The 14,288-nt window shown below is 36.1% G+C and overlaps 1 protein-coding gene across 7 annotated transcripts in view; it reads right to left on the bottom strand.

Annotated features, from left to right (window-relative positions):
• The window catches only part of KCNH7 (potassium voltage-gated channel subfamily H member 7), a 438,042-nt gene that overhangs the window by 70,708 nt on the left and 353,046 nt on the right, over positions 1–14,288 (bottom strand). For all 7 annotated transcript variants that reach the window (XR_013960661.1, XR_013960662.1, XM_080669564.1 and 4 more), the window contains one exon: positions 1,963–2,388. Coding sequence is in view for 5 of the 7 variants with exons in the window: in XM_080669564.1 (XP_080525690.1) it covers positions 1,963–2,388 (426 nt within the window). In the remaining 2 variants the exon portion in view is untranslated. The remainder of the gene's footprint in view (positions 1–1,962; positions 2,389–14,288) is intronic.

The raw sequence follows: 14,288 nt of genomic DNA, 5'->3' as shown, positions 1-14,288 counted from the left end.
TAGTTATCACAGTCACAGTGTTTCTAGGTGTGTATAAATGTTGAAATGGCCCTAACCGGTTTGGCTCAGTGGATAGAGCGTTGGCCTGCAAACTGAAGGGTCCCAGGTTCGATTCTGGTCAAGGGCATGTATCTTGGTTGTGGGCACATCCCCAGTAGGGGGTGTACAGGAGGCAGCTGATCGATGTTTCTCTCTCATCAATGTTTATAACTCTCTATTCCTCTCCCTTCCTCTCTGTAAAAAAATCAATAAAATATATTTTAAAAAATGTTAAAATGCACATATATATGCATATATACATATCTACCTGTATACATACACATATATACATATATAAGCACACACACACAAATATATATTCAACCCTTATGTTAAAATGCAAATATAAAGAAAAATATTTAGTTAAATATTGAATTTATTGTTTAAATATGGACTTCCTCATTATAACTAGGTTACAGCACCTGGTAACTTCATTATATCATTTAATATAGACATGCCTGAAGCATTTATATATTTAACTAGGTATTTTATTAGAAACATTTTTTTTTTATTTCTCCTTTATGTTAAGGATGAAAATTATATGTTATATTTGTAAAATTGTGTGTTAAAAAATTATATTATCTATGACTTTTATTTAATGACTAGAGGCCCGGTGCACAACATTTGTGCACTGGGAGGGGTGGTCCCTCAGCATGGCCTGCGCCCTTTCTCAGTCCGGGACTCCTCAGGGGATGTCTGCCTGCTAGGGAGGCAGGAGAGGCTCCCACCACTGCCGCTGCACTCGCCAGCTGTGAGCCCAGCTTCTGGCTGAGCGGGGCTCCCCCTGTGGGAGCGCACTGACCACCAGGGGGCAGCTCCTGCATTGAGCATCTGCCCCCTGGTGGTCAGTGCACCTCATAGTGACTGGTCATTCCACCGTTTGGTCGATTTGCCTATTAGCCTTTCATTATATAGGACAAAAAAAAATATATATATATATATATATATATATATATATATATATATATATATATATACTATATAGGGAAATTATAAAATATTTATTATATTGGGTCTGATAGGGCTGGGAACCAATAGTTTATAGTTCCATGCCTCTGATGGGCTTTTCCCCTAACTAGAATGATCTTCCTACCCTTTCTACCTGCAAAACTTCCACCGGTAATCAGGAACTCCCCTTTCCATGCTCACATGTCACCTTGTACACAGCACTATAAAAGCATTTCTCAGACAGTACTTATTCTATTCATCTGCTGCTTTCCCACTGTAGACTGCAAGCTCCCAGACAGTGTGGTCCTTGTCTCACTCTTTCCTGTAAACTTGGCACATAGTAGGTTCTCAATATATGCTTACAGAATGAATGAACCTATTTGAGAACCTGACTAAAGTTATGAAGTCTGTATTCAGAAAAGGTACTACACATACACATGCCAGCTTTCCATAGAGTTTCCAGCGTTCTAAGGTATTGGGAACACAAGAAGTATTTTCCATCCTAGATATTGTTAATGAGAAAGCTTTGAAACAAGACATTTCAGAAGATGCCTCTTCCACATAATTTGAACACAAAGCAAGTAAGTCTCTGCTCTCTCAAACCACAATTTTGAGTGAAGAAAGAGACATCTTCACCTTTGACAGTTTTATACCCATGGACTAACATGTAGTGATTTTATACCCTGGGAATGTGCTATGTGCTATGAAACACTGTTTTATCGTTTAATTTTTGGTTAAAGGTAAATAATCTTTAGTATCTCTTAGCAAAAATAGAAAGAATTGTGAATTATTTGCAATGGCAAGATGGTTCCATTTCATTTTATAGCATTTTCAATTGAAAATGATTTTCACCTGTGAGATATGGGAAGTTTGTAAAGTAACCAGTTATTTAATTTTATTTTTTTGCAGTTAAAAAGTAGATTTATTTTTATCCTTGCAAACTTTCAGAAAATAAGATGCTTAAGCTGCTCTTACCTCATCAGAACCAGATCCAAAAATCAGCAAGTCGAAAGGAATCGCTGCAACCATGTCAATCAGGAACCAGCCTTTGAAGTAGTGGATCGCTATTTTGGCGGGATCACTTACCACTTCCTCATTCTGATTTACGTATGTAGTTCTGAAGTTTATTAGAATATCTATGATAAACATAATATCCACAATCAAGTCTACCACATTCAAAGGGCTGCAAGAGTAGCCACATTCTCGCCGTTTCTGCTCCTCCCTGTCGTTGAGGAGAAAGGCTGCCGAGTAGGGGGTGAATATAGCAGTGTATATGACCAACAGCAGGATAAGCCAGTCCCAGACGGCCTTGAAAGGACTGTAGTGCAATATTGTAAACTTGTTGATGCGCGGCGTCTGCAGTTTGTATTCTGGCAGGACGTCTGCTCCTAAGGAGAGAACCTGAATATAGAAAAGAAAAACGTACACTATATAAAAGTGCCATTATTCAACCTCCAAACCTATACAAATATTAAGGTAATTAAACAGCAAAATCTATTAGAAAGGATTCACGTAATGGGATTCATAAATTGTAAAGTGCACATTTGAGGAAGCCGGTATAAATCCCTAACTTCAGAAACCTCATTGGTGTTTTTGATAAATATTATTTTCACTGAAAAATAATGAGATAACAAGTACTGGTTACTAGCACTACTAGTTGGAAATAAAAATACATAGCTTTTTTTTTTTTCGTAGAAAATCATGAAATCAGTTTGATACATGAGTAATTCAGTTTTCAAACCTAAGAAAGGATTGGTTGTAATGAATAGAAACAGTCTACTTTCTATTCATTACAACCAATGAATATTTGTCCCCAGGCTGGGACAAATATACTTACCCCTGAACTTCTCCATCACATTTAGAGAATCGTGAAGAGAGAATTGTGCAAGGAGATGTTTAGAAGAATAACCTGGAAATGTTGCAGGATTCTTACGTACCAAGCAGTGCTCAAGCTCTAAGATTTATTCTACTTAATAAGGCACTGAGTAGACTAAAATAGTCCATTTTTTAGAGTTTTAGGTTATCTGAAAAAAAATGAGTTAAACTTGAATTGTGACTTTACCCAGTAGGAAGGTTCATGTGTTTGTGATTTTAAACCAAATTTTAAAAACAAAGGTGAAAAAAAGTTATTTAGCTACCCAGAAAATATAAATACATGGGTTTTCAAGAATTTAACATTTTGATGGATCCACAAATGGCACATAGAGGCATTTTTTAAAGGAGCGGTGGGTTATAATTTTACCTTATGGATATCCGACATAGGTATAATGGCTTTATTTCAAAATGAATCTCACTAAGTAAATTTTCTTAGACTAGATTCTTCTAAGCACAGCTAATAAATCATCAGCCTTGCAGCATGGCTCTCAAGAAGTCCCATTAATTAGTCAGAGAGTGTTATTTCTGTGTTCTTAGTAATTCTATCTATGTAGGTTTTAACTTAACTATAATAATAAACTATCTCAGACAAACTGCAACTTGAAATTTTATTTTTATTGTCATACTTCTTACATCCCCACCCACATATAAGTTACTGTTCTATTTAAATGAAAAAAAAAACTTGAGAAGTTAAATAACAACCTCAGATGAGATACAGCATGACTTTTAAATATAACAGAAAGAATTCAGTTAAAATAAGTGAAGCTCTTTTTAGATAATAGCCAAAGTGATTTAACTAGCTTTGAAAAAAATAATAAAGAACCTAACCATTTTTTTTTTCAGTCCAGAATAAAGTTGTATATGGAGGAAACAGGGCTTTAATTTAAGCTATTGTGAAAAGTGACAGGAATTAATTATTACTAAAAGAGAAATCCGTAAAATAAAGTGATTTCACTATTTATTAAACACTAAAAATCCTCAGAATCCAAGATCTAAATCTATATCTATAGTTCTAGTGATATCTGACTTCCAAAATCCAAACAGGAATGATGTTTAAATAATTTATCAATTCATAAGTGCAGATCGATAGAACGTGATCCTGTTATGCTTAGTACAGAAAAACAGTTAAGATATTTTGGTCTGGAAATAATGGATCATCTCTTATGGTGTCATTATGTAATGTCTTTTTCTCAAAAATCAGGGACTACTCAAAATATAGAAAGTAAAATCCAAAACCTTATTTTGGCTCTCAAAGTCATCTGAAATATGGACCCATTCTGTCTTCCCAGTTCCTTCTCTCATTAGATTCTTTATGCACACAGTGTCCTCTGGCAAGACGACTAAAATTTTGAGCTGCTGAGATCTTCCCATATTGCTAAATTCACAAATTTCTCTCATAAAAAAAAGGTATGTAGTTATTCAAAGAGAACCAAAAAAAAGTCATTTTTAAAGACAGGAATATATGTCTGAGCTTGCTCCCTGCTTTAGTGACCTGCTTCTGATGGGAACCTCCCATAGGGGGCAATCTAAATATTGGTTTTAGCAGAAGTTATGCTACTTGCATATAGCACCTTAGAGCTTCCCCTGAGAAGCAAAACTGTGGATGGAACTATTGGAAAGGAAATAATATTACATGTAGAGTGAAAAGAATGAAGAAAGGCAGGGAGGTATGAAATAATGTGTTGTGGGTTAAGCTGCTTTATAATGCTGATGAATAAAATGCAAGGAAATAGTGGTAGAGGAGGGCAGTGAATAGGGACAGGGACAGGCTGTAGAAGATGTAACGCGACATGATAGTAACCTCAGACTTTCTCATTTAGATCAGCGTTTCTCACACTTGAATAAAATATAGACTCCTTTTAAGGCTAAGATACTTATTGCAGAACCCCAATGATGATTTATAATATTTGAATTGATAATGTTAGGTGAATATGTACCAAAATAAAACTAGGTTAAAACCTCTTAGTATGACTGTTGTGGATTGAATTGTGTACCCCCAAAAGATATGCTGAAATCCTAATATCTGGTACCTGTAAATGTGACCTTACTTGAAAATAGGGTCTTTGTAGGTGTAATCAAGTAATATGAAGTCATGGTGGACTGGAGTGGGCCTTGATGAAATAATTGGTGCCCTTACACAAAGAGGGAAATGTGGCTGCAGAGACACAGCCATGTGACAATGGAGGCAGAGACAGCTGCAAGCCAAGGACCACCAAGGATTGATGGCAGCCACCAAAACCTGCAAGAAAAACATGGAACAGATTCTCCCTCAGAGCCTCCAGAAGGAACCGTGATTTTGGACTCCCAGCCCTCAGAATAACTTCCATTGTTTTAAGCCACTTTGTGATATTTTACTATAGCAACTCTAGAAATGAATACAATGACAAAAACATAAACAAATAAATTATAAAAAATTTGCAAAACTATTATCACTAATTTAATATTTGATATACCTGATTGCATTTTGACTATTATATGTGGTTTGATCTAATAGGTGGACTATTTTTCTCTGTTCTAACCCTCAATGCCTTTTTGTATTAGCATGTTATCAAAATGATATTACAAAATTCAAAAATTGCATTACCATTATAGGGTAATGTAATCTAATTCTTAATTCAAATTTCATTCCTAATAGGTGTTTAAAGCCAATTTTAATGGTGTTATTTGATACTGTACAAAAGTCTTTTGTTTACTTGAAGTTCAATTTTGCTTTGGAGCATTATTGAATTCTGCATTAAGTAATTACCTAATTAAATTATTTTTGGAACTAGGTTCAGAAAGGAAGTTCATTTGCAATATTCAAATGTATCTATTGATACCAAACCATTGAAATTTGGTACATACAACAATGGAACATGTTTTGAAAATGCATTTGTAGCAATTGGTATGGTACTAAAAGTTATGGTACAAATTCTTTCTATTTCTGAAAGGCCATGCCATTTTTATGCATTATTCAATTCTTTGATGACTTTTACCAGCCAATTATACAGCATGCTTTAGTGTCATGCAGTCTCATTGTAAATCCAAAAATAGTCCTAGGCACTGAAGCCGGGTCAGATGGCAGTACTCTGTTATTAAGTAATTATCTTATTGACTCAGAAGATTATTATATTGTTTTAGCTTTTCACCAAGATACAGTAATTTTTAAAAATATATATTTTATTGATTTTCTACAGAGAGGAAGGGAGAGGAGCAGAGAGCCAGAAACATCAATGGGAGAGAAACATCGATCAGCTTCCTCCTGCACACCCCCCACTGGGGATGTGCCCGCAACCAAGGTACATGCCCTTGACCGGAATCGAACCCGGGACCCTTCAGTCCACAGGACGATGGTCTATCCACTGAGCCAAACCGGCCAGGGCAAAGATACAGTAATTTTAAAGATTTTCCAGGAGAACTAGAAAGAAGTTCCATATGCTCTTTGCATAATATATGGAGCATATAGAATTTCTCCACATGATCTTTTTAGTAGGATAGTATGATGTCTTATGTAGATGCTCAGTACTCCCAAGAGACATGTGGAAATATCCAGTCCTCTTAAGGTCAAGTTCTGGAATTGGCACAGCATCACTTCTGCCAAAATTTACTGGCCAAAGCAGTCACAGGCTATCCAAGATTCAGTAGCGTGAAAGGATAGTCTTTACCTCTTGACAGGAAATGACATGCATGGGAAAGAGAAGAATTCAATTGTGGCCACCTTAGAGATAAGCTACCACAGGAATTATGGACAATTATTGTTCTTAGGTATGATGATAATATCATGGTTATGTTTTTTTTTTAAATAGTCCTTGCCTTTTAGGGGTTCACAGGGAAATATTTATTGGTGAAATTATATAGTATTTGGGGTTTTCTTCACTATTATCCAGAATGGGGGAAGATAACAGGGAGAGAGAGTCTGCTTGTATGCAACAATATTAACTGTATGTTGATTTTATTGAAACTGGGTGGTGGGTATATATTGTTATCTCTAGTTTCATATGTTTAAACATTTTCACCATAAGAAGTTTAAAAAAATCTAGAATCTCAGCCAGAAATGTGTAAGATATTTAAGGAAGTAATTTCTTGATGAGAAATAAAGAAATAGGTTTACAAATATCACAGAAGTTTGCATCTATCAAAATTGAGTTGGTTCTGTTTTAGGCAAGTTTGGATTTTTGTTTATACAGAAGAATGGGTACTTTGCTCTCTGCACATCTAATTCATATGATGCTGACCTTTATTCAACAACACAGACTACACACAATCCCAACTTTGCCTACCCTCCAACTGTTTGCCTTCAAATTTCCACCATGTTGGGGCAAATCACACTACAAGAAGGTAATTGGACAGGCTAAATCTGCAGATGCTCATCCCTCTGAGAATACTTGGCTACATTGTTCATCAAGTTAGGTTAAAATACAGACACTTTTCAGAAACTCATAAGGTTAGGCCTCCTATTGAGAAACAGTGTTCTCATAGTCAAACTTGAAGCTTTCATTCTAGTTTGATATAGGGGGTATGTTTTTGCATTTCCCCCATAAAACTACCACTGAATGCAATGTATATATTGTAATATAATTTTCGTAAATATTTGCATTATATATTATTTTTATATTTTATTTCTAGAAAATAATTGAGTTCTCTTGAGGAATCAAAGTTTTCATCTCCATTTTAAAAACTGACAAAGAAAGAGTTATTTCATTAATTGCAGTTTCTTTTTGCTTTCTTGCACACAACTATATGAGTGTGGAATTTTAGTACAATTATTTACGCTGTTTTAATAGTTCTATTTCCATTCTAATTGTCTAAATGCATATATATTTTATAATGTCACCTTATACTTCTTTGGAAATAGGAAGTCATAAATCCCAAGTAAGTTTAAATTAATCAAAAAAGACTTCGGCGTGCTGTTAGAAATAAAACATTAGATAAGTAAATATTTGTTTTAAAAACATGAATAAGATTCTAAGGGGTCCATGATTAAAAAGTAAAAGGCAGCTACACAGTCTATTAACTTTTCTTAAGAGAGCCAACTTCTACACATTGGGAAATAAGATACTTTAGACAGATAAAACATGATTAATTAAACTTTGATAAGGCTTTTCTTTTTTTAATATATGTGTTATTGATTTTTAGAGAGAGAGAGAGGAAGGGAGAGGGATAGAGAGTTAGAAATACCAATGAGACGGAATCATTAGTTGCTCAGCTGTCTCCTGCACGCCCCTTACTGGGCTTTGAGCCCACAACCCAGGCATGTGCCCTGACCAGGAATTGAACTAGTGACCTCTTGGTTCATGGGTCGACACTCAACCACTGAGCCATACCAGCTGGGCAATAAGACTTTTCTTTAAAGAAAGGAGAGAGAGAGAGAGAGAGAGAGAGAGAGAGAGAGAGAGAGAGAGAGAGAAGGAAGGAAGGAAGGAAGGAAGGAAGGAAGGAAGGAAGGAAGGAAGGAAGGGAGGAAGGAAGGAAGGAAGAGGGGTTAAAACCTCACTGTACTAAAAAAGGGGGAACTCTATGGTCTCCAGAAAAACATTTCTATTTTCTCTTTCCTGAAACCACCAATTAAATATACAGTTTAATACAGTCTAAAATATTGTTCTCTTTACCAAATACGGTTTTCCTAGTTGCTAGCACACTGCTATTTGTTTAACCTCTAACTGCTAAGTGTTATATACAACAAAAATCTATATATGAAACAACACTATTTATTCAATGAAGATCTACTGTGAAAATTTGGTGGGAACACCAGTATTAATAGCTACTCTTCTCTTCAGAAAAGTGCAATAGGGAACGATTAAGTCTTCCAAAAGATTATATGGTACTTCTGGCAGCTGTTAAAGCCATGCTGAGGTGTTTGTAGAGACTGCTCATCTGTTATTTATCCTTTACTCGGGACTCGCAGTTAACTAACAGGCTAGCAGTATGTAACAAAATGGATCAGGTAAAACATATAGCATCTGGAAAGATTTAGAATCCCCTGGCTTTTCAGCAGATGATTTGAGAAATATAGCAAAGCTGGAGTAATTATTGCAACAGGCAGCCCCACCGATGATTACCCAGATATTTAAATTAAAAGATGAAAAAGATTCATACAATAAATCAAATCTGTCACATAGGAAGTTTTTTAATAAATAAAATATTAAAATTAGATTGCAGAATCATGGCAGCATTCTGTATTGAAATAACTTTCTAAGGCTTCAATTAAAGTAGATATTTAATCATTTGTGTGTATGTGCACATCTGTGTATGCATGGATGTTTAATAAGTTGGGATGATTGTATCATTTTGTAAGTATCAAAGTCAAGCAGGTTCAGCTAAATGTCAGGTTTAGTGTTTTGTATGTGCTGTATATGCTAATCTAAAAATGCTGCCTTCTTAATATATGTGTGACTCAGTATAAGAGAAATAGGTTAGATCATATCTTAAACATCCTATATAATAAAGAGGTAATATACAAATTGACTCTCACACCATCGCACAAGATGGCCGGTCCCATGTGGTCAAAAATGGCTGCCACAAGAGGGAGGGCAGTTGGGGGCAACCAGGCCTGCAGGGGAGGGCAGTTGGGGCGACCAGGCTGGCAGGGGAGGGCAGTTGTGGGCGACCAGGTATGCAGGGCAGGGCAGTTGGGGGTGACCAGGCCTTCAGGGGAGGGCAGTTGGGGGGGACCAGGCCTGCAGAAGAGGGCAGTTGGGGGCGACCAGGCCAGCAGGGGAGGGCAGTTGGGGGGGGACCAGGCCTGCAGAGGAGGGCAGTTGGGGGAACCAGGCCAGCAGGGGAGGGCAGTTGGGGGTTACCGGGCCAGCAGGGGAGGGCAGTTGGGGGCAATTGGGCTGGCAGGGGAGCAGTTAGGCGTTGATCAGGCTGGCAGGGGAGTGGTTAGGGGGTGATCAGGCTGGCAGGCAGGTGAGCGGTTGGGAGCCTGCAGTCCTGGAATGTGAGACAGATGTCTGACTGCTGGTTTAGGCCTGGGGATCGGGCATAAACCGGCAGTTGGACATCCCCTGAAGGGTCGCAGATTGGAGAGAATGCAGGCTGGGCTGAGGGACACCCCCACAGTGCACAAATTTTGTGCACTAGGCCTCTAGTTTATAATATTTATAAATTACTTAAAATACATACATATTAGAAAATTAAACTCTTGTCCTGGTTGAACCAAGAGGTCACAGTTCAATTCCTGGTCAGGGCACATGCCTGCTTAGCTCATCAGTGCTTTATGTTAGAGAAATAGGATTGTTAATACTGACTCTCTTTATGTTAGTCACCAGGTCCAGTGTTAAATTCTGACATTCAATTCTCTCAGCAGCTCTTTGAGATAATCATTATTATCTATATTTTTATAAATGAGGAAACTGACTCAGAGAGGATAAATAATTTACCTGAGGTCTCAGAGACAACTATAATATGATCAACCGTAAAATTCCTTAACTTAATTGAATGCCTATTATTTACTGAAGATTTGATGGGCATTATCTCATTTAAATATTACAGGTTTACAATGTAAGTGCTTGCTGTGGTTTGAATTGTGTCCCCTGCCAAAAGATATGCTCTATTCTAACTCCTAGTACCTGTGAATGTCACCTTATTTGAAAATAGGATCTTTGCAGATGTAATCAACTTAAGATGAGGTAGGTTATACTCAGTGGATTGAAGAGGGCCCTATACAAAGAGGGGAAGTGACAGAGACAGACACACAGAAAGAATGCCACATAACAGTGGAGACAGAGATAGGAGTGATGTGTCTATAAGTCAAGGAACACCAAGACTGCCAGCAACACAGAAGCTCAGAGGAAGGCAGGAAACTGATTTTCCTCTATAGGCTTCACAGAACATGCCCCAGCTAATGGCTTGATTTCACACTTTTATCCTCCAGAGTGTTGAGAGAATAAACTTCTGTTTTTTTAGCCTCTCAGTTTCAATTCATTTCATTATGGGGATAAAACCTACGTTTTCTTACTGCACATGTTGTTTCCAGAAAAATAATTCATTTTATAAGGATCTGTGTAAACCCTTTCATAGTGATAAAAACATTTTTAATAAAATTCTAATCACATAAGTCAAAATAGTGAATAAAGAGAATTATGCAGAATCACTCTGTTTTTTATAAATCTTTATTGTTGAAAGAATCACATATGTCCCTTTTCCCCCACATTGCCCTCTTCCCTTCTCCCCACCAAACCTTCACCATCCTATTATCTGTGTCTATGGGTCATGCATACTTGCATATGAGTTCACTGGTTAATCTCTCCATCCCCCCTCCCTTCACTCAAATCACTTCTCATCAAGAACCTCAGTGCTACTTGTTGGGATGGACACACAGATGTAGGACATAGGAAGAACCAAACAGAAATGTTAGATGGCCATGATGGGCACCCAAAATAAAGACCATTTCCACTAATTAAAAATGCATAATCTGTCAAATATTGCTGCATAGGCTAGACTCTGGGCTGAGATGGCCCTGTTACATATCCCAGCTCTGATGTGGTCATTCAATAAATCTCCCTGAGCATCAGATTCCTTAGCAGCAACATGAGGACAGCAATACCTACCTCATAAGTCATAGTGTACTAGGTAAGATCGCACTTGTATAAAGTTTATAGAGAACCACTGTCTTATCTTAAATACCCCATAAGTGAATACTACTATTATAATTTTAGACACATTTAACTTGACCAACTCAAAATTAAATTACAAATAACACTGAATGTCAATTATAATTATTGACTGAACCCAATTCTCTGATGTGAGCCTTGGATTAAGTCAATCATGCAAAGAAGATAGCAGAAGACATAATTATGGCTCTTGGTTTTGCTGGTAAGATAAAAGTTTTTCTTTGATTATGAACATCTTAGTTATGCTATGTTGGTTCGTGGGTTATTTGTCAAGTAGTGATTTAAGGAATCAACCATCTTTTAAAAGCTCTCCAACACTTTGCAAAGACCTAGTTTAAGCAAAGAATAACATATTTCTTCATAAAAGCATGTGTCCTGGAACTAGGGAACAGTTAGTTAATTGGGTTGGAATGGCTATCATAAAAAATAACTGCCAATCTGATGGGTGGTTGGAGAAAATTACTTTTGAATATCTTCAGAGAATATGTGAATTTCTCAATTTTTCTACAAGTAATGAAATGGCATTTCTTTAAAATGAATTCAGTAAGTATTTATGGAGTTCCTGTCCACTTTAAAATCTGAGTGTAGTTTCCAAGGATCCTGTAGAAATTAAATTATATATATATATATATATATATATATATATATATATATGTGTGTGTATATATATATATATATATATATATAGAGAGAGAGAGAGAGAGAGAGAGAGAGAGATGATATCTGAGGTTCTGCAGTTTCATTATTTTATCTAGCACACATTGTTTGCTTGATTACAATAAATTAGTGTAATTTTACTATGTTTGCATCTTCTAAAGGTTAAGGATTATTGTGTCTTAAAGGCAGAAATAGGCAACACTCTCCATGAAAATCCCAGGATGAGGGGGAAATGTTAAGTGTGTGTATATGTGTGTGAGCAAACAGAATTGTCTACTATGGTGTATTATTCTGGGATATATGGGTGGGCTTTTATTAACTCCTTGAAATCATCTAAAATAATTGAAGATGTGTACTATGTTTATTTCTCAGAGAATATGTGTTCATGCCCATTATGAATTCTCAGTCACCTATGACCTACAATGAGGTAAAAACTTTGCCTTAGGGCATACATTTTTCTGAATCCCTTAGAACCACAAACACATTTATAATGAGGAAGAGAGAGAGAGAGAGAGAGAGAGAGAGAGAGAGAGAGAGAGAGAGAGAGGAGAAAGGCAAAAGAGTAAGAAAAAGAGATATTTGGAGAGAAAATGAAGCATAAAGTAATGGGGGTGGTATTTTGGAAATGTGCTCAAAGTTACAGTAAAGTCAGAGATGGCGTCTTGACTGACTGAAGCACAGAGGAACTGCTTCTCCATTACTGATAGATTTTCTTCCTGAGTATTTACAAGGAAAGGCGAATGGTGTGCTAATAGTTGAGTCTGTGCTTTGCTTTTAAATAACTTGGCTTTAAGAACAGTTTCTCCTTCCTGCTATATTTCAAAATGAGAAATGTCTTCTAGTTGAGGATTGAGTACATTCAATTTATAAGTAGCATCAGCAAGTGTATGACATTCTTACCAAATTTGTAGTTTATGAGTCTTGGTTTGACCATATTTTAGGATTAATGATCAGTTAATAGTCTGTAAAATCTGATCTTAATTGCAGGAACCCATTTAAGTAATTTCCTTTAGTAAAAACATCATTGGAAGGCCATCCTTTGCCTCCTGGACTTGTTCTTTTTGGTGGTCTGTCAAGCTTCATTTAGGACCCAGAATAGCAATAAGTAGAAAATTGCCAGAATGTCTATCGGTCAATTCAATAAAACCATAAGAAGTAAAACAAGATGTCTTCTACAGAGTCAGGTGTTAAATAACCTATTTTGTCTCTTTTCTCCCTTCTTTTTTCCCTCCTTCCTTCATTCTTTATTCCCTTTCTTCCAAAATGAAAAGGTTTAACAGATACTAAACTTCTGCAAGGAGAAATTATAACTTAGGGTACAGAGTTGTTTACTAGATTCTAAACTGCCTGGTGGCCTTAACCATGTTTGCTCTATTTTTGCACCTAAAACTATGCCATGTCCATTGCTGCCCACATAGTAAGTACTCAATATATTTTCTATTGGACAACTAACCTGTCACCCAAGTAGTCAAAAATGCATGAGAAGAAGGAGGTTAATTACATGATAATTTATATTATTTTTTAAAAAAATTCAAAAGGTCCTAAGAAAAATGTCTTGTTAAGACTCAGCAATAACCCTTATGTATGGCATGGGCAAGTTGATTACTAAACACCCTTATGCCTCTTTCATGTTCAAATAATAAAATCAAAACAAACAGCAGCAACAATAAAAATATTTAAAAAGAACATTCTATATTCAAAAAATCACTGAAAATATTCACAAATTAATTTTAATTATTATATATTATCTGTTCTTTTAAGAGAGAAAACAAACCAAATATTCTACTATAATCCATGATGAGTCTTGGAATTAAATCTGACACTGATTCCATCATAGTCAAAAAAGAGTTATACCTAAACAATTGCTAGAAGTATCACTGAGATAACTTTCTTTGATAACCAACTATCAATCACAGTCTACCTTTTAGTCATGCTGAAGAAATTTGAGTAGTGCATTCAAGAAAATCATCTTTGCTCTTTTAAGTAACTTTAAAACAATGGGCATATGAATCATCTGAAGTAAATGAAAAAAAAATATGGCATTCTCAATTATTCAGAAGACTTGATATGGAAACATAATTTTGTGTCAAAGATTCATTAGCTTCCTATTTTTGTTCAGCACCTTGCAGGGGTAACTTCCTAGGAGGCAATTATTCTTAATTCTAAATTGTCATG

Source organism: Plecotus auritus, assembly GCF_963455305.1.
Source record: "Plecotus auritus genome assembly, chromosome: 5".
In the NCBI taxonomy this organism is placed as follows: Eukaryota; Metazoa; Chordata; class Mammalia; order Chiroptera; family Vespertilionidae; genus Plecotus; species Plecotus auritus.
This window is presented reverse-complemented; position numbering and strand designations above follow the sequence as displayed.